This window comes from Eptatretus burgeri, chromosome 4, assembly GCF_056783735.1.
Source record: "Eptatretus burgeri isolate ZD-2024b chromosome 4, Ebu_testis_v1, whole genome shotgun sequence".
NCBI lineage: Eukaryota > Metazoa > Chordata > Myxini > Myxiniformes > Myxinidae > Eptatretus > Eptatretus burgeri.
The window spans coordinates 85,677,807-85,698,610 of record NC_140964.1 but is presented as its reverse complement, the minus strand read 5'-3'; the positions used below and the strand labels follow the sequence as shown (position 1 = coordinate 85,698,610).

The window sequence follows — 20,804 nt, the reverse complement described above, 5'->3', positions numbered from 1 at the left end:
AAAAACATCAACATTTCAGCGGACGCCAACGTTTTACATACATTTTTATATGTTGCCATTGATGGCTAAAACGTCAAGTGTGACAGGGTCCTAAGTGATCGTAAAAACCGAAGACAAAATTAAAATCGAAGTTAAAACGAACTCGTAAAGTCAAGTGAAGCAAAAAATCTCCATTTCTCCACGCAAAACCTTAACGTCACTCAACGACGCGTCTGCTCGAGCGCACTGCATCATGGGACGACCCGTGACGCGTTGAGTGAAAAATTTTTTATACAATCTTAAAATGCCTCCAAAACATCCGATTTTTACCAGAATTTCGACAACCGAGTTTTAAGCGTCCGAAGCGATCGCAAAAACCGAAGACAAAATTAAAATCGAAGTTAAAACGAACTCGTAACGTCGACCGAAGCAAAAATACTCCATTTCTCCCACATGAATTTACGGAATTATGTTTGACCTCACTGTGACCTTGACCTTTGACCGATTTTGACCAAAATGTAATCAGCACTAGCCATCACCCTCCTGAATCACGTGGTGTAATTTGACATTGGTAGCTTCTTCCGTTCTCGAGTTATCGTGCCTACAAACAAACAAACAAACAAACTAAAAAACATACAAACAAACAAACAAACAAACAAACAAGCAGTCATAGACTGGTACTTACGAAATCGTCAACTTGACCTCTGACCTTGTCTAATAAAAGCATGGATCAGTCAGAAGCCCAAGGGGAGCTTGAATTCTGAATTCGTTGTGATCCACGATTTTACACTGTGGTTTGCAGATGAGTCCCAGACAAAAACTAGATTTCTTATAAAAATTCCATTTTTTTGTTTTTATTAAAAAAAAAAAAGTGATTCAGTACCAGCAGGATATGCCAGATAATAGGTGTATAACTTTTCAGAAGAATCTGATAAAAGACTTATTATTCATGACATATATCAGTTATTCATCGCTGTTTCAGAATTTCGACAACCGAGTTTTAAGCGTCCGAAGCAATCGCAAAAACCGAAGACAAAATTAAAATCGAAGTTAAAACGAACTCGTTACGTCGAGCGAAGCAAAAATACTCCATTTCTCCACATGAATTTACGGAATTATGTTTGACCTCACTGTGACCTTGACCTTTGACCGATTTTGACCAAAATCTAACCAGCATTAGCCATCACCCTCCTGAATCACGTGGTGTAATTTGACATTGGTAGCTTCTTCCGTTCTCGAGTTATCGTGCCTACAAATAAACAAACAAACAAGCAGTCATAGACTGGTACTTACGAAATCGTCAACTTAACCTCTGACCTTGTCTTATAAAAGCTGCTCTCGAGAAGGTAGCGACGCAAACTTGAAGTTTCTCCGATGATTCTGTACCAAACCATCAAAAATCGAATGTTTTGGATGTTTGACCTCACTGTGACCTTGACCTTTGACCGATTTTGACCAAAATATAATCAGCACTAGCCATCACGCTCCTGAATCACGTGGTGTAATTTGACATTGGTAGCTTCTTCCGTTCTCGAGTTATCTGTACCAAACCATCAAAAATCGGATATTTGACCTCACTGTGACCTTGACCTTTGACCGATTTCGACCAAAATCTAATCAGCACTTGCCATCACCCTTCTGAATCATGTGGTTTAATTTGACATTGGTAGCTTCTTCCGTTCTCGAGTTATCGTGCCTACAAACAAACAAACAAACAAGCAGTCATGGACTGGTACTTACGAAATCGTCAACTTGACCGCTGACCTTGTCTAATAAAAGCTGTCTCGAGAGAAGGTAGTGACGCAAACCAGAAGTTTCTACGATGATTCTGTACCAAACCATCAAAAATCGAATGTTTTGGATGTTTGACCTCACTGTGACCTTGACCTTTGACTGATTTTGACCAAAATCTAATCAGCACAAGCCATCACCCTCATGAATCACGTGGTGCAATTTGACATTGGTAGCTTCTTCCGTTCTCGAGTTATCTGTAGGAAACATTCAAAAATCTAATATTTGACCTCACTGTGACCTTGACCTTTGAGCGATTTTGACCAAAATCTAATCAGCACTCGCCATCACCCTCCTGAATCACGTGGTGCAATGTGACATTGGTTGCTTCTTCCGTTCTCGAGTTATCGTGCCTAAAAACAAACAAACTAACAAACAAACAAACAAACAGAAACGGAAGTCATCAATATACTAACGAAATCTTTAGATTTCGGAAGTAACAAACAAACAAACAAACAGAAATGGAATGCATCAATATACTTAGGAAATCTTTCGATTTCGTAAGTAACAAACGAACAAACAAACAAACAAACAAACAAGCAGTCATAGACTGGTACTTACGAAATAGTCAACTTGACCTCTGACCTTGTCTCATAAAAGCTGTCTCTCGAGAAGGTCGCGAGGCAAACCAGAAGTTTTACGATGATTCTGCATCAAACCATCAAAAATCGTAACGTCGACCGAAGCAAAAATCTCCATATCTCCACGCAATTATACCTTAACGTAACTCAACGACGCGTCTGCTCGAGCGCACTGCATCATCGGACGACCCGTGACGCGTCGAGCGAAATATTTTTTATGCAATCTTAAAACGTCTCCAAAACATACGATTTTAGCAGAATTTCGACAACCGAGTTTGAAGCATCCTAAGCGATCGCAAAAACCTCCATTTCTCCACATGAATTTACGGAATTATGTTTGACCTCACTGTGACCTTGACCGTTGACCGATTTTGACCAAAATCTAATCAGCACTAGCCATCACCCCCCTGAATCACGCGGTGTAATTTGACATTGGAAGCTTCTTCCGTTCTCGAGTTATCTGTCCCAAACCATCAAAAATCGAATATTTGACCTCACTGTGACCTTGACCTTTGACAGATTTTGAACAAAATCTAATCAGCACCAGCCATCACTCTCCTGAATCACGTGGTGTAATTTGACATTGGTAGCTTCTTCCGTTCTCGAGTTATCGTGCCAACAAACCAAACCAAACAAACAAACAAACACACAAACAAGCAGTCAGAGACTGGTACTTACGAAATCGTCAACTTGACCTCTGACCTTGTCGAATAAAAGCTGTCTCTCGAAAAGGTAGCGACGCAAACCAGAAGTTTCTCTGATGATTCTGTACCAAACCATCAAAAATCGAATGTTTTGGATGTTTGACCTCACTGTTACCTTGACCTTTGACCGATTTTGACCAAAATCTCATCAGCGCTCGCCACCACCCTCCTGAATCACATGGTGCAATTTGACATTGGTAGCTTCTTCCGTTCTCGAGTTATCTGTACCAAACCATCAAAAATCGAATATTTTACCTCACTGTGACCTTGACCTTTGACCGATTTCGACCAAAATCTAATGAGCACAAGCCATCACCCTCCTGAATCACGTGGTGCAATTTGACTTTGGTAGCTTCTTCCGTTCTCGAGTTATCGTGCCGACAAACAAACAAACAAACAAGCAGTCAGAGACTGGTACTTACGAAATCGTAAACTTGACCGCTGACCTTGTCTAATAAAAGCTGTTTCGAGAGAAGGTCGCGACGCAAACCAGAAGTTTCTACGATGATTCTGTACCAAACCATCAAAAATCGAATGTTTTGGATGTTTGACCTCACTGTGACCTTGACCTTTGACCGATTTTGACCAAAATCTAATCAGCACAAGCCATCACCCCCGTGAATCACGTGGTGTAATTTGACATTGGTAGCTTCTTCCGTTCTCGAGTTATCTGTAGGAAACATTCAAAAATCGAATATTTGACCTCACTGTGACCTTGACCTTTGACCGATTTTGACCAAAATCTAATCAGCACTCGCCATCACCCTCCTGAATCACGTGCTGCAATTTGACATTGGTTGCTTCTTCCGTTCTCGAGTTATCGTGCCTAAAAACAAACAAACTAACAAACAAACAAACAAACAGAAACGGAAGTCATCAATATACTTACGAAATCTTTAGATTTCATAAGTAACAAACGAACAAACAAACAAGCAGTCATAGACTGGTACTTACGAAATCGTCAACTTGACCTCTGACGTTGTCGAATAAAAGCTGTCTCTCAAGAAGGTAGCGACGCAAACCAGAAGTTTTACCATGATTCTGCATCAAACCATCAAAAATCGTAACGTTGACCGAAGCAAAAATCTCCATTTCTCCACGCAATTATACCTTAACGTAACTCAAGGACGCGTCTGCTCGAACGCACTGCATCATGGGAAGACCCGTGACGCGTCGAGTGAAATATTTTTATACAATCTTAAAACGTCTCCAAAACATAGGATTTTTACCAGAATTTCGACAACCGAGTTTTAAGCGTCCCAAGCGATCGCAAAAACCGAAGACAAAATTAAAATCGAAGCAAAAACAAACTCGTAACGTCAAGCGAAGCAAAAATCTCCATTTCTCCACATGAATTTACGGAATTATGTTTGACCTCACTGTGACCTTGACCGTTGACCGATTTTGACCAAAATCTAATCAGCACTAGTCATCACCCCCCTGAATCACGCGGTGTAATTTGACATTGGAAGCTTCTTCCGTTCTCGAGTTATCTGTCCCAAACCATCAAAAATCGAATATTTGACCTCACTGTGACCTTGACCTTTGACAGATTTTGAACAAAATCTAATCAGCACCAGCCATCACTCTCCTGAATCACGTGGTGTAATTTGACATTGGTAGCTTCTTCCGTTCTCGAGTTATCGTGCCAACAAACCAAACCAAACAAACAAACAAACACACAAACAAGCAGTCAGAGACTGGTACTTACGAAATCGTCAACTTGACCTCTGACCTTGTCGAATAAAAGCTGTCTCTCGAAAAGGTAGCGACGCAAACCAGAAGTTTCTCTGATGATTCTGTACCAAACCATCAAAAATCGAATGTTTTGGATGTTTGACCTCACTGTTACCTTGACCTTTGACCGATTTTGACCAAAATCTCATCAGCGCTCGCCACCACCCTCCTGAATCACATGGTGCAATTTGACATTGGTAGCTTCTTCCGTTCTCGAGTTATCTGTACCAAACCATCAAAAATCGAATATTTTACCTCACTGTGACCTTGACCTTTGACCGATTTCGACCAAAATCTAATGAGCACAAGCCATCACCCTCCTGAATCACGTGGTGCAATTTGACTTTGGTAGCTTCTTCCGTTCTCGAGTTATCGTGCCGACAAACAAACAAACAAACAAGCAGTCAGAGACTGGTACTTACGAAATCGTAAACTTGACCGTTGACCTTGTCTAATAAAAGCTGTTTCGAGAGAAGGTCGCGACGCAAACCAGAAGTTTCTACGATGATTCTGTACCAAACCATCAAAAATCGAATGTTTTGGATGTTTGACCTCACTGTGACCTTGACCTTTGACCGATTTTGACCAAAATCTAATCAGCACTCGCCATCACCCTCCTGAATCACGTGCTGCAATTTGACATTGGTTGCTTCTTCCGTTCTCGAGTTATCATGCCTAAAAACAAACAAACTAACAAACAAACAAACAAACAGAAACGGAAGTCATCAATATACTTACGAAATCTTTAGATTTCATAAGTAACAAACGAACAAACAAACAAGCAGTCATAGACTGGTACTTACGAAATCGTCAACTTGACCTCTGACGTTGTCGAATAAAAGCTGTCTCTCAAGAAGGTAGCGACGCAAACCAGAAGTTTTACCATGATTCTGCATCAAACCATCAAAAATCGTAACGTTGACCGAAGCAAAAATCTCCATTTCTCCACGCAATTATACCTTAACGTAACTCAAGGACGCGTCTGCTCGAGCGCACTGCATCATGGGAAGACCCGTGACGCGTCGAGTGAAATATTTTTATACAATCTTAAAACGTCTCCAAAACATAGGATTTTTACCAGAATTTCGACAACCGAGTTTTAAGCGTCCCAAGCGATCGCAAAAACCGAAGACAAAATTAAAATCGAAGCAAAAACGAACTCGTAACGTCGAGCGAAGCAAAAATCTCCATTTCTCCACATGAATTTACGGAATTATGTTTGACCTCACTGTGACCTTGACCTTTGACCGATTTTGACCAAAATCTACTCAGCACTAGCCATCACCCCCTGAATCACGTGGTGTAATTTGACATTGGAAGCTTCTTCCGTTCTCGAGTTATCTGTCCCAAACCATCAAAAATCGAATATTTGACCTCACTGTGACCTTGACCTTTGACAGATTTTGAACAAAATCTAATCAGCACCAGCCATCACCCTCCTGAATCAAGTGGTGTAATTTGACATTGGTAGCTTCTTCCGTTCTCGAGTTATCGTGCCTACAAACAAACCAAACAAACAAACACACAAACAAGCAGTCATAGACTGGAACTTACGAAATCGTCAACTTGACCTCTGACCTCGTCTAATAAAAGCTGTCTCTCGAGAAGGTAGCGACGCAAACCAGAAGTTTCTACGATGATTCTGTACCAAACCATCAAAAATCGAATGTTTTGGATGTTTGACCTCACTGTGACCTTGACCTTTGACCGATTTTGACCAAAATTTCATGAGCACCAGCCATCACCCTCCTGAATCACGAGGTGTGATTTGACATTGGTCGCTTCTTCCGTTCCTGAGTTATCGTGCCTACAAACAAACAAACACACAAACAAGCAGTCATAGACTGGTACTTACAAAATCGTCAACTTGACCTCTGACCTTGTCTCATAAAAGCTGTCTCTGGAGAAAGTCGCGATGCAAACCAGAAGTTTCTACAATGATTCTATCCCAAACCATCAACAATCGAATGTTTGACCTCACTGTGACCTTGACCTTTGACCGATTCTGACCAAAATCTAATCAGTGCTAGCAATCACCCTCCTGAATCACGTGGTGAAATTTGACATTGGTAGCTTCTTCCGTTCGAGTTATCATGTTTTGGATGTTTGACCTCACTGTGACCTTGACCTTTGACCGATTTTGACCAAAATCTAATCAGCGCTCGCCTTCACCCTCCTGAATCACGTGGTTTAACTTGATATTGGTAACTTCTTCCGTTCTGGAGTTATAACTTTGTTTGGATGTTTGACCTCACTGTGACCTTGACCTTTGAGCGATTTTGACCAAAATCTAATCAGCGCTCACCATCACCCTCATGAATCACGTGGTGTAATTTGACATTGGTCGCTTCTTCCGTTCTCGAGTTATCGTGCCTACAAACAAACAAGCAGTCAAAGACTGGTACTTCCGAAATCGTCAACTTGACCTCTGACCTTGTCTCATAAAAGCTGTCTCTGGACAAGGTAGCGACGCAAACCAGAAGTTTCTACGATTATTCTGAACCAAACCATCAAAAATTGTAACGTCGACCGAAGCAAAAATCTCCATTTCTCCACGCAATTATTTAATATTATTTTATCAAAGTCACAAAACCGTAATATTCGGCAATCCACCAACAATCTTTGCATAATCCGACGGCTTAGCGAGACAGGCATGCGACGATAACTTTATTGGGATAGAAAATGACTTTTAAACACCATCTTTATCGAAAACACCCTCAGCGCGCACACAGAAAAACTTTACGTGACTCGACGCCGCCTCTGCTCGAGCGCGCTGCAGCACGTGACGAGCCATGACGCGGCGAGTGAAATATTTTTTATACAATCTTAAAACCTCTCCAAACATCCGATTTTTCCCAGAATTTCGACAACCCAGTGTTAAGCGTCCTTAGCGATCGCAACAACCGAAGACAAAATTAAAATCGAAGTTAAAACGAACTCGTAACATCGAGCGAAGCAAAAATCTCCATTTCTCCACATGAATTTACGGAATTATGTTTGACCTCACTGTGACCTTGACCTTTGACCGATTTTGACCAAAATCTAATCAACGCTCGCCATCACCCTCCTGAATCACGTGGCGTAATTTGACATTGGTAGCCTCTTCCGTTCTCGAGTTATCGTGCCTACAAACAAACACACAAACACACATACACACACACACACAAACACACAAACAGAGGACGGAAGTCATCAATATACTTACGAAATCTTTAGATTTCGTAAGTAACAAGCAGTCATAGACTGGTACTTACGAAATAGTCAACTTGACCTCTGACCTTGTCGAATAAAAGTTGTCTCTGGAGAAGGTAGCGACGCAAACCAGAAGTTTCTACGATGATTCTGTACCAAACCATCAAAAATCAAATGTTTGACCTCACTGTGACCTGGACCTTTGACCGATTTTAACCAAAATGTAATCAGCGCTAGCCATCACCCTCCTGAATCACGCGGTGTAATTTGACATTGGTAGCTTCTACCGTTCTCGAGTTATCCTGCCGACAAACAAACAAACACACAAACAGAAGACGGAAGTGATGAATATACTGACGAAATCTTTCGATTTCGTCAGTAACAAACAAACAGACAGGGGTGAAAACATAACCTCCTTCACCTCCGGTGGCAGAGGGAATGATAGTCTCTTTGCCTTTCGTGTTAACTCCCACATTATACTACCTTCCACCCTCCCATCTCTCACAGCATCAGCATCGTCATCCCGAGCTCTGTCTTGTATTTTCTTTGTAAAGGCCCGGTCACACCTCGACGTTTTAGCCAGCGATGGCAACGTATTAAAATGTATCTAAAACGCTGGCTTATGTTGAACTTTTGATGTTTTTTTTTTAAGATTTTGACGTATTCATAGCGACTTGGTCTTATGTATAACGCATTGGTAACGGACACAGAACGTTTCGTTGTGTTATAGATAACTTATACCAACGAATGCTGAACCTGTTGTCGGCCTACACAACCGATGCCCAACGATAGTCTAACTTAGGCATAGCGCGTTGCACGCATCGCCGACGATGTTGTGACGTAGCCTATTAAAAGGCTGACGCACAACGATTCGAATCATAACTGCCGTAGAAATGGAAGTGTCAACATCGCGGTCACACCTTGGCGATCTTGCCAGCGTATGCCGACCTAAGAAAAATGTGTCTAAAACGTTGGGGCACGTCAAATACGGTATGAGTAAGTTTGGTATACATGAGTACAACGCTAAAGTACGCTATCATACGTCGTAGTAAGTAGAGTACGTCAAGAAATTTTAAACATGTTCAAAATTTTACGACGTACTCGGCGTACGACACACGTTCCGCATGTGATGGGGATAGGTTGTACACACGATATGTGGACGCTTACACACGTCCACAAAGGCTACTTATAAGCTACTCATAAGTCGAAACACGTCGCGGTAATGTCTTTTTTACGCGAAACGTATTTCTAACTTATGTTTGACGTGCTTTGAACCAATTCTTTACGTAGTCCCAACACACATCGACGTATTCCAATGACATCTTCCGGTCGTCAAAAAAAAAAAAAATTAACGTGTTTCTAGCTTACAACTGCCATATAAAGACGTGTTCCCAGCAGTTTTGGGAATTGGTATATAAAAATGGTGTTCATAAAAGGGGAACCCAACAGTGTTTTCGAGTCCTTTCTGAGTCGATGTCCATGTCAGCAGTAACAGTATCAGTATCAGTATCAGTATTAGTATTAGTAGTAGTTTGTTCATGTTGGCAGTAGTAGGTGAGTGTGAGGGGGAGGGTGTGGGTTATGATGGATCGTCCTTGCGTTTAACGATTTAACGATTTAAATGATAAACTCAACGATTTAAATGGCTGCATCTCCACTCTTAAAAGTAGACGCTTGCGCTCAACAATTGGATTTTTTTTTACACTTAACGACTTTTAAGCGGTACCACTCACCTATTTTCATTGTTTACAATGAACGATTTAAATTGCTGTCACTCGCCTTTGTTTTTTGACGCTGGCGCTCGGAAATTTTAATCGTTTCTATTGAACGTGCTAAATCGCTCAAACCCCACTATTGAAAGTAGACGCTTGCGCTCAACAATTGGATTTTTTTTTACACTCAACGACTTTTCAACGGTACCACTCAGCTATTTTCATTGTTTACAATGAACGATTTAAATTGCTGTCACTCGCCTTTGTTTTTTGACGCTGGGGTTTGGAAATTTGAAGCGTTTCTTCTGAACGTGTTAAAACGCTCAAACTCGACTATTTTAAATAGACGCTGCCGATGGACAATTGGAATCATAGCCAAGCTAGACATCGAAGTGTGAACATCCTTGTCATGCCCAAGAAAAGTTTGAAGAATGCTGCAAATAAGTGTCCTGGCCGTGGCCGTGGACGCTGACGCAAGGACGATCCATTATACCGACGTCTTTCAGCCTATGAGTAACTTAAAAGTAACGTCTGTCGATGTGTGGCAACGATCGCGTAACGTGCCAACAACACGTTAATCATAGGTTAGAAATAAGTTTCGGGTACGCTAAACATTACCTCGGCGTGTCTCAACTTATGATTAACTTACAAGTAGCATGTGTTGACGTCTGTCAACGATCGCAGACCGTGCATACAACCTGTGGCCAGCGTAGCGGAACGTGTGAGTCATACGCCGGCATACGTCGGGAAATTTCAAGCATGAAAAAATTTGAGGACAACCAAAAAGTACAACGTTTAAAGCCAACGTACAACGACGTATGGCAGTGTTTTTCAGCGTGCTCTCAATGTTATCAAAACTTACCCATAACGTATTCAACGTGTGCCAGCGTTTTAGAAAAAAAATTCAAAAATCGGCATACGTTGGCTAAAACGTCAAGGTGTGACCGGGCCTTTAGGCAGAGTACGTAATATGTCTACCCTCACCCACACCTCTGTTTTGTAAAGAAAAAAAGTTAAAAGGTAAAGCTTGTGTTTTTGTCTATTTTATGCTGTATTTATATGCTAATTTCAATGTTAACATGATTTATATTTATTTTACATGTTTATTTCAATTGTAATGTGTGTATTTCTGGCTGCCGCAAACCTTCCTCTATATTTTCTCGAAGCTGAGGAACCAATCTCTCCAACCCCCCCCCCCCCACCACCCCCAACCTTTTCCCATTGGCCCTTGGATTCCACTTTCGCAGTTTTAACTATCGCAGTATTTTCCAGGTACCTAACCCCCACGATATTGGAGGGTTTACTGTACTTTTCTAAATGAGGACCAAAAAAAAAAGTGAAAACACGTGTCCAAACGATAGATATTAACCTGTTTGTTAACATGAGGAGACATATGTGAACCCGTCCTAAACTCGAAAATATTTACAGTGCCTAAAGTTTGTGGAAGACTTTGTACACATAATTATATGGAGGACAAGAACATTGAGACATCGATGTAATTTTATGGAAATTACAAGGAAATTTCATAATAGATTATGGACAAATAAACAAAATATGGTAATGGAATTGTAACTGAGGATCAACAAACATTCTGACATGATACATGTAAAAATAGTGACGTAGATGAAATCATGCATGGACAAATGATTGAATAAGTCATACAAATTTTGGGTTCATGTTTCAGTAATGTTGGTGACAGGCTTTTTAAAATCAAAATCAAAACTGCCAAAAAAGCCAATTATTCACAGTTTTATATCTGCTTAATGCAACTAATTTATACCATGTTCATCATATAAGGAAATAACTCGTATGAAGTAAGGAGCATAGAACAAGCCAAGAACCAAACTAGAATGAATTCACAGAGATTGGTTTTCACCTTCGAGTAAAAGTATATGAAGTCAAAGTAAGTCAATATTATGAAGGTAGATCAAGTGGGTATCAAATAAAATTCAGAAACCAAAGTGAAAGGAGGATTGTAGCAGAAAGAAAGTTAGGGAGTTGTTGGAGAAGTGGAGCTAGAAAAAAACTTTGCAGGAGATAGACAAGGTTGTTCAGACACATTAGAAAGACCTGGATAATATATACACATGAAACTTAAATTAATGGTTCTAGCTTATTCAGGCAACTTTCTGGAAAGCTGTGTAAATTGTCTAAATAACGTATGGAAGGGTAGATGGGGAGTGGGGGAGGAGGGTAGGAAGGGAAAGGTGGGGAGTGGGAGGGGAAAAATTACCCGCCTAGAAGTAGAGAGCCAATGATGCGCAGATTCCCCAGAAATTATTTCTTTCAATAAAGGTTCATCTGTAACGACACATAGAATCACACAGATTTAGCAAATAATCAGAGGCTAAAAACAATAACGTATCACTATAGCAGAGTGCTTCACAACGGGTGTACCATGAAAAAGTCCCAAATGTGCTGCAGTACTTTAGTAATTACATGTAAGGAAGAAAAAGAATTATATTCATTTAATCTCAATTATAATTGAACACAGTATCTTACGATGGAAAAGGTCTTGCTCACTGCATAGAAACAGACTGGGTATTTTGAGAATGCATGTTCAAAGTGATGACCTCATGTTTCCCTCCACCCTCTCTCTGACTTTCCTCCACATGCTTGTCATCCTTTCTTCAGGGCTGATCTGGTTGTTAACACTGCAAACTTTCACCTTGTGCTTATCAGCCCATCCCATATTTCAATTGCCAAATATCTCACCCTCCCATTTTTTGGATGTAAAATGAGTATAAGAGAGATTGCTTCGGGCTTCTTGTTAGCGGATATCATTGAATGCTTTGCCATTAGTGTACTCCCTCCACGTACGTGAAATTAAAGATTACCTTTCGACGGACTTTGCAAGATGTGGACAACTGAGTTCTTGAGATCCACAACACAGAAATATGCAGAACATCGCTGCATTTTATTAATTTCAAGCAACTGTTGTGTTCTTACTTATCAAGAACACTTGCTGCGATCGATCGTCCTCAACGACACCATGGCTTTGCAGAATGGTGCCGTCTCTTCGGTGATATAAACGAGGCTTTGAGGTCGGTCTCACAATCCAACCAAAAGTCAATGGCCAGCATGTTGTTCCACCACGTGAGCCAAATCGCCTCAGCACGAACATGAGAATCGCAGTCTTCATTCATCAAAGGAAAGCCATTTTGTTGTGCCGAGAGGAGAGCAAAGCGAGATCGTCCATCCCAGCCATGTGCCTCTCTCGACAGAGTGCGTTCCTCACACCAAACTCGTGTGTTCGCTCTCGATCTCTCTTCGATATCACACCAAACAACCATCCACCTCCGGGAAATGGCTTGCATGCACGAAACCCAGGAAGGCAGGGCCTTTGCCTGCTCTGCATGCCTGGCTTGCTTGTGGTTATGGTTGTTATTGGTATAAAAATGCAACTCCTTCATGGTTGGCTTGTAAATGCAAAAATGTAGGAATATGTCACAGGGGGCAATCGCATACTTGAGGAAATTGTCATTAATCCCTATCTAATTAACACTGCACCATCCCCAGTGTAGCGACATACAACACTTAAGCTCACAGTTTCCATACTTAATTATCCCCCGCCAACCAACGAAGTTGGCGGGGGATATAGAAATGGGTTCCGTCCGTCCGTCCGTCCGTCCGTAACATTTCGTTTCCGGAGCTTAACTACAAATCCCCTCAATATATATTTCCGAAATTTGGTACACATATCAAGCAAGTGGTGAACTGGTGCCTTTTGATATTTTCTAATTGATAGGTCACATGGTTTGGCAGCCATGTTGGATTCAAGAAAAATATTAAAGAATGTTTTCTCTGGAATCAAATAACCTAACGAAGCGAAAATTTGCAACTATCATCTTCCATCATGTCTGCATGCACAGTAAAAATGATGACATCACAAGTCACATGGTTTGGTGGCCATCTTGGATAGAAAAACACACCTCATCCGATTAACACGAAACTTCATACACGTATTCCACTGGAGGATTGTATGGTGTACGAGGTGCAGTGGAACACGAGAAGCAAGAGTGTTAGCATCAACTCCGCTTTATTGCGTGCCCGGATGTACATTCCTGCCACCCCTAGCGGGCGAGTCATGATGTACGAAAACCCAATCACGTGATACAGCACAGATTGGAGGCCGAATGTAAATTTATGTCATCGGTCACATGGTTCGTCAGCCATCTTGGATTGAAAATTAATAAATTTTAAAACTCTTCTTCTCCAGAACGGCTGGACAGATTGAGGCAAAATTTCACATCCACTTTCCCCAAGACATTCTTTCAGATGTTTGTTAATTTCTTATTGATAGGTCACATAGTTTGGCGGCCATATTCAATTTACCCTGAAACCTTCAAACATCTTCTCCAGAACGGCTGGTCAGATCAAGGGGAAACTTCACGTACATATTGCACACGCTTACGGAATATAAGTTTGTTAATCCTCATTTACTATGGCGGGAGATATCGAAGACCTTGTCTTCAACGGATGCTAGTTGTTCTTGTTTACATTGAGATGTCTCCTACACGTCCACGGACCAAACAACTCTATGAAATCCTAACTTTCCGATGACATTCCTCCATCTAGCCCCACAACCGTAACAGTATTATGATTGGAGTAAATTATACCAACACAGCAAATGTATGTCATCAATTTCTGCAATGACATGTGGAGAGGCGAGCATAATGAGCCGATCCACACTAGTGTCTTATAAATCACCCTTATACACACCACACTATCGAACATGTCCAATTATTGCAAAACTGCATGTTCTTGGAAGTATTATAACAGACAATTTTCGTGATCGAGCGTTGAAAAATAATAATAATAATAATAATAATAATCACAAAAAAAATGCAAACATTCCCCATCACGAGTTGTTTTTCAATAGTCTAATCGGTGTGATAAAAGCACACAACGTAAAGGTATTCTTAAATAATTTTGTGCTTTCTGTGACAGTGATTACCATGAAGTTGTCAGGTATGTCAGTGTTAGAAGCCTTAGCTTAAAAACAGCTGTGTATAGAATCTTGTAACTACATTTCTTTGCAAAGCTATTTCAAATCTGAATATGTATCACAAGAAATATTCATTAGGCTGCTTGCTACGCTTGAAGATCCTTTGACAAAAGTACACTTGCTTTTCTATGAATCAGCACTTCTACTTTCACCCGCATCAACCTCCTGTATCGAGAGGATGCCAGCATATACCTAGTAGCTGAAGCAATTCAAGTCTTCTTTAAAAAGCTGCTTAGTACGTTTGTTACATTGGATGCCATCAAACAGGGAGAGAATATTACAAGCCATTTGGATTATTCCAAACTCGCAGTTTGAGCAGTAACAAAGCAGAGCCTGGAAAAAAAAACTTTTTGATGAAGGTGACAAAAAACTCCAGCGTATAGTAATCAAAGTCAATGAAGTGGGAAATTGTTGAAGTGAGAACTTAAATCCTCGCAAAGTAGCTGGTTCGCATAAGATATGCGGCTGGGTTCTTAAAGTATGTGCCAGACAGCTGGCAGTGCCCTACTCTGTTCTCTTCCAGCAGTCAATAGATTTCTATTCAATTCCATCCTGCTGGAAATCTGCTACTGTTGTTCCAGTAACCAAGCAAGCATGACCTTTTGAATTGAATGACAACCAGCCGATCGCATTAACGTCATTGACAATGAAGTGTTTGGAGAGAATTGTCATGAGATTGCTTCTCCTGCCACTAGTCAATTGCATCAACAAATTTCAATTTGTCTATCAACCAAGGAAATCTTTGACAATGCGTGACAATCCCATCGCATTCCAAAAAGTCTGCAACAAATGTATCCACTCTCATGAGAGCCAAAAAAACATTTGTCCAACCTCAAGAATGAACTTTCAAACTTGTCTTCTTCCTCTAAAACCTGGTGGTGCATTGTTAAGTCTGTCTCTCGTGTATGCTCCCCTTTCATGCCTTCCCTCTGTTCAAATGGCACCAGAGCCGACTCTGCTCGTGAGAAGACTGAATGCCTCATCAATTCTGTGTTTGCTTCCATGTCTTGTGTCCCCTCACTCTTGGTACCCACCCTTCTCTGTCATACCCAACTGCTCCTGGACTCTGTGTCTTTTGCATCTGAGAAGGTGGAGAAAGTTCTTTCAACCCTCGACTCTGACTCTGCAACTGGATGGGACAGCATCAGCTCACGTGTCCTAAAAACTTGCTTTGCTGCTCTTGCACATACTTTCTCTCTGCCCTATTCACCTTATCATTTGCCCTCGGTCATCTTCCATCCACTTGGAAATCAACAGACATCACTGCATTACATAAAACGGTGCAAAAACTGATCCTCTTAACTACAGATCTATCAGCTTACTTTCCATCATCAACAAGGTCATGGAATCCATCATCACAGCTGATATGAAATCCTTCCTTTTCTTCAACAACCTCATCTCAGATCACCAACTTGTTGTTTGTCCAGGTCACTCCACCTTAGACATGATGCTTCGACTCTCCCAACAATGGATGGAGGCCCTCAATATCAGACTTGAGCTCAGGGCTGTCTCTCTGCACATATACATGCCTGAAATTTTCCGAAAGCACATTTTTCCCAAGCCACGGGGTATACTGTTACGAATTTGGAAACTTACTGCACTCAACATTCAGGTCCCTATAGAACAGTTATATCGGTAAGTGTGTGTTTATAGTTAGGACCCCCTACCTGTGTCTAACAGGAATTACATGTGTGCGCTGCGGAGATTCGTTTGCAACAACACGCCTTCACTTCACTCCACACACCGACGCCATCGCCCACGTGAGTTCGGCCACGCACGTGGGCGGAGATTTCCATCGCCTCAGACCGGGAGTCCGCCCAGGAAGGCAGGGGCATGCCCCTTGTCCAATCACGCCACAAATAGCGACTTTCCCACGGCACTCCGGCCAATGAGGGTTGAGATGGCCACAAAAGGCGGCTTTCCCATGACACGCCGGCCAATGAGGGTTGAGATGGCCACAGAAGGCGGCTTTCCCACGACACGACGGCCAATGATGGTTGAGATGGCCACAGAGAGCGACCTTCCCATGACGTCCCGTCCAATGAGGGTGGAGAACGCCTCAGAGAGCGATTTGCTCACCCCGGAGGAAAAAGGAATATAAGAAACGCCAGGCTGGATAGTGGTGGTGGTAAAAGGGTGGTAAAAGGATCGAGGTGGTGGAGGTCGTCGGGGTGGTAAAAGGGTCGTGGTCGTCGTCATGGTGGTCATCATCATCGTGTTGCGGGTTCGAGTCCCACCGAGCTGGATCATCGTCACCTCTGATCTTCTCCTTGGCCTTGGTAGATTGGTACGTGGCTGGTTGGAGAGCGTGGTACCTGGTGCTTGGAGTGGCATCATGTTGCGGGTTCGAGTCCCGCCGAGCGGGAGCGTCGAAGACCACACGAGCTGGACAGGTCCAAGCACAGGCTCTGGTCTCGAGCTCACCTGTCCTCGAGCTGGGGGCTTCCAATAAAGGCCATTGGAGTCCGTGTGTGTGTGTGTGTGTGTGTGTGTGTGTGTGTGTGTGTGTGTGTGTGTGTGTGTGTGTGCCCGTCTTTAAGTAGCAACTGGATAAGTGCTTTTGCTTGTACATTGACTGCATTTCTTGTAGTCGGATAACTCTGCTCTTTTTGCGTTCCCTCTCCCCCCCCCCCGCCCCATTATAAATAAATCCCCTGTTAAATGTTTCAGCTCGCTTCTGTGTTTTTATTATTGGTTTAGCACGGTGTGTGTTGGGAAATTTGGAAGCGGCAAATTGTGCATTTGGACCAACGGACTTCGGTAACCATCCACTCGGATTACGCACGGTTCGAGCACGTTTAACGGCTTGTTCCGCTCGAGCTCCGCTGAGGGTGAATTTCCCCGGTAGTTTGGACGACGTGGGTATTTCGGTAAATTGAAATTGGCAATCGACCCTATCCCACACGGTCGACCTATTGGCGATCTTCGGTCCGATAAGGGACCCGTCGGCTCCGGAGTTATCCAGGGTGACGACCTATAAATTCCGGGTGTTCGGTGGAGCCAACTCAACTGCTCCATCTCGCAGGTCGTGCTCGCCACCGAAACTCAGCCCCACAACAATACGGGGGGGGGGGGGTTATTTGCATCAAAGTACGGTAGATAAATTATAATTATTCGATGCTGCACAATAAATACCTTGTTTTTACGAAATCTAACCTCAAAGCTTGATATCATTTGTTGGCCTAAAAAACACCACACTGTATTCCCTTGGTTCTTTATTAAGCCGAAGAGATAGCTAATGGTTGACTATTATAAATACAGTAAATCTGTATTCACAAGTTGTCTTTTCTCGAGTTCCAAGGACTGTATTCGCAAATTGGTAACTATATGCCAATTCCTATTTCACGACTTATCAACTTCCAGTATTCTGGAGTTTGTGATCCCCCATCACCCGAGCCCTATATCGCCTCCGAACCCTGTGTCACTTCCCAACCACCAAGATGCGCATATGTTGATACTATGCAGTACTGTATTTGGTTTGTCTGCGCAGTGTGGGCATGCCACCCCGGACACCAACCCTGTTGTTTCCCACAGCAGTTCCTGAACTGCAAACACCTCGCTGCATCACTTGATTCACTATCGTGAACTTGTGCTATTTTCTTTTACTTATTCATTGCCCTTAATCATGGCCTCTAAGTGTAATATGAGTGTGGAAGGCGAGTATCCTGGTAAGAGGCAGAAGAATGTGATGAGTGAGGGAAAACGTGAATGCGTGAGACAGGCCCTGGCCAATCCTCCCAAGGAACCATCCCTCTGATTTCCCCTCCAACACCACCACCATCGTCCTCACATTATCATAATCTTCAAATACAAATAAAAATTGCCAGAATGTAACCCTCGCAAATACGGAGGGCTTAATGGAGTTACCTCATCTTACCAGGACAATACCTTATAATAACATTTATTACAAGGCATAAAAAGCAGGATAAAAATCAGATTCTGGAAACAAATGTGAGAAACACCATGATCGTTGGTATATTCTTTTATCTTTATACCAGGCATATTTCATAAACAATCTTCTGCAAGTATAAAACATTTTCTAGGAAAAAATGGACTGGATCATTGTAGTAAAATAGTGCCTCAAGATAGCTGAGAACTCAACAGAGAACACCTAAAACACGAGGGCCTTTGAAGCCCTCAGGCAGGCTTTAAACCCCACATGTTAAGGCTCATGCACTCACTGTCATACCTTTGGAACAGCACAACCAAGTCTCAAGACTTTTCCCTGGACAGGTTGGCAAGCCTGAAAAATCAAACATTATAACAAAGCTAAGGATGTGTACTTCAGCACCAAGACCAAAGTACACAGTCTAACAAAGCTTATCAAACTAATACGTGCAACTTGGCCCTCAGGCTTTTATACTAAAATGCATACATCCCAGTACACAGGGCCAGAAAGTGTGCCAGAGATTGGGTGTCTAATTAGTAATACTTTTGTCATTTCAATTTTATATGGCTGCCATTTCTCTGATGAATTATTTACATTTGTTTGTATTCTCCTTTTTTTCTTTTTTTTTGGTTGAAGTCATTCATGGGTGTGCCACATGTCGCAGGCCCTGATTACATCATGGTCTCATACCAAGCGAATCAGAGGTCACAAATTCAAAATCCATGTATGAACTTTTCCAATGGCATTAAAGTCCTTCGCTGATGCCCCCTTATCCAATCAGGGTAGACGGTTTTGCCAGGAGCCAATTGTGAAGGCTGACATCACGACTTTAGAGAGTTTTGAGTTTACAGTTTATCCAGGAGACAACATGTTGGTGATCTGCCAGGAACGAGGCAGCGAGAGCTTAGAGTGAGTCATTGGAATAGACAATTGGATCTGTTGCGGCAATAATTCACCCAGAATGGCTACAATAATCATAGTTGACTGTCCACTTCACAAAGCTCTCAGTTTCTGCTCCCTTGTGATATCGCTCACAGGCAGGGTTCATCCTTATCTTCTTTCATTGGTCCTGTTCGCCTTTCTTCCTCTGTGTACATTAATGTCGTGAAGGCATAGGCTCAAGTTAGGCGTGAGTCCACCCAATTGTGTAGGTTAAGCGCAGTTTTGCTTTCTTTCTCCTCTGTGGCTTAATAAATCTTTCTTTGTTCATGAAACCATCATCTGGTAATAAATATTTAATCGGTGGATGAATAGCAAAAAGGAGTGAATTGGGGAATTGATGATACCTGATTCAACGCAGCACATTTTCTAACGCAGCACATCTGTGAGCTTAAATTACAATTTGGTGTTTAAAGTAATTGCTTGAATGCAGTTGTTTCTAAATTCAAGTGACCTTTGGCATGAAGAGATACAAAGACAGTACAAGTGAGTTCTTCATTTGATTTCTGTGGAGATATTTTTTTAAGTGCATGAAAGCCCACATGTACTTACCAAAGTCCTCAGGTTGGTGTTCTTGCCTCGTACTGCGATACACAACATGCAGGGCTTCCTGCAGAGGAACAATCACATGCACAAACTACAAGTGTTTACCAATTCTGCCATCTCTCCAAAGTCTTCCTGTGTTGCCCCTTAGTTTAGAGATCAAGCAAGCCTGACCTCCTTTTATCCAAAAATTTAAATAATATGCATTCATGGTGCAATTTTGAAACTTCCTTTTTGGATATCCAACTTGTAGTTTATTTTTGCCCGACAGTAGACTCATTCACAACCGTTCTAACTTCCTCAATCAGCCTTGTATCCATATCTCACCCATTCTACCAACATTCCCTATTATTGTTCCCTAAAATTATTGTCAACCCCACAAGTCATCCAAGTTAATCCCATTTCATTCATTTAAGTTTCAAAGATTATGTAACTGGAATGGTAGTGTTTGAAGAAAATTTGAGATAACATAAATACAGTAACTTATTCGACAGATTTCATTCCTCATTCTTCCTAATAGAGCCTTGTACAATTAGAAAACACTTAATACCTCTTGCAATGACAAGTATAGCTATTCTGCTGTTAAGGATAATTTGGTGATGAAGTTTGGATTTTTTTTTTTTTTTTTTTTTTTTTTTTTTTTTTTGTATACCTTGGTCGAGGCTCGTATGAGAGCTAACACACAACTCACAGCAAGGAGGCATGAGACAAGAGGGGTGGGAGTGGAAG

The 20,804-nt window shown here is 41.8% G+C and overlaps 1 protein-coding gene across 8 annotated transcripts in view; it reads right to left on the bottom strand.

Annotated features, from left to right (window-relative positions):
- ADAM11 (ADAM metallopeptidase domain 11) overlaps nt 1-20,804 on the bottom strand; it is a 266,893-nt gene that overhangs the window by 178,898 nt on the left and 67,191 nt on the right. For all 8 annotated transcript variants that reach the window (XM_085879155.1, XM_085879152.1, XM_085879151.1 and 5 more), the window contains 2 exons: nt 20,085-20,142; nt 11,930-11,997 (listed from right to left, as the gene is read on the bottom strand). In XM_085879155.1, coding sequence (XP_085735281.1) covers nt 11,930-11,997; nt 20,085-20,142 — 126 coding nt within the window. The remainder of the gene's footprint in view (nt 1-11,929; nt 11,998-20,084; nt 20,143-20,804) is intronic.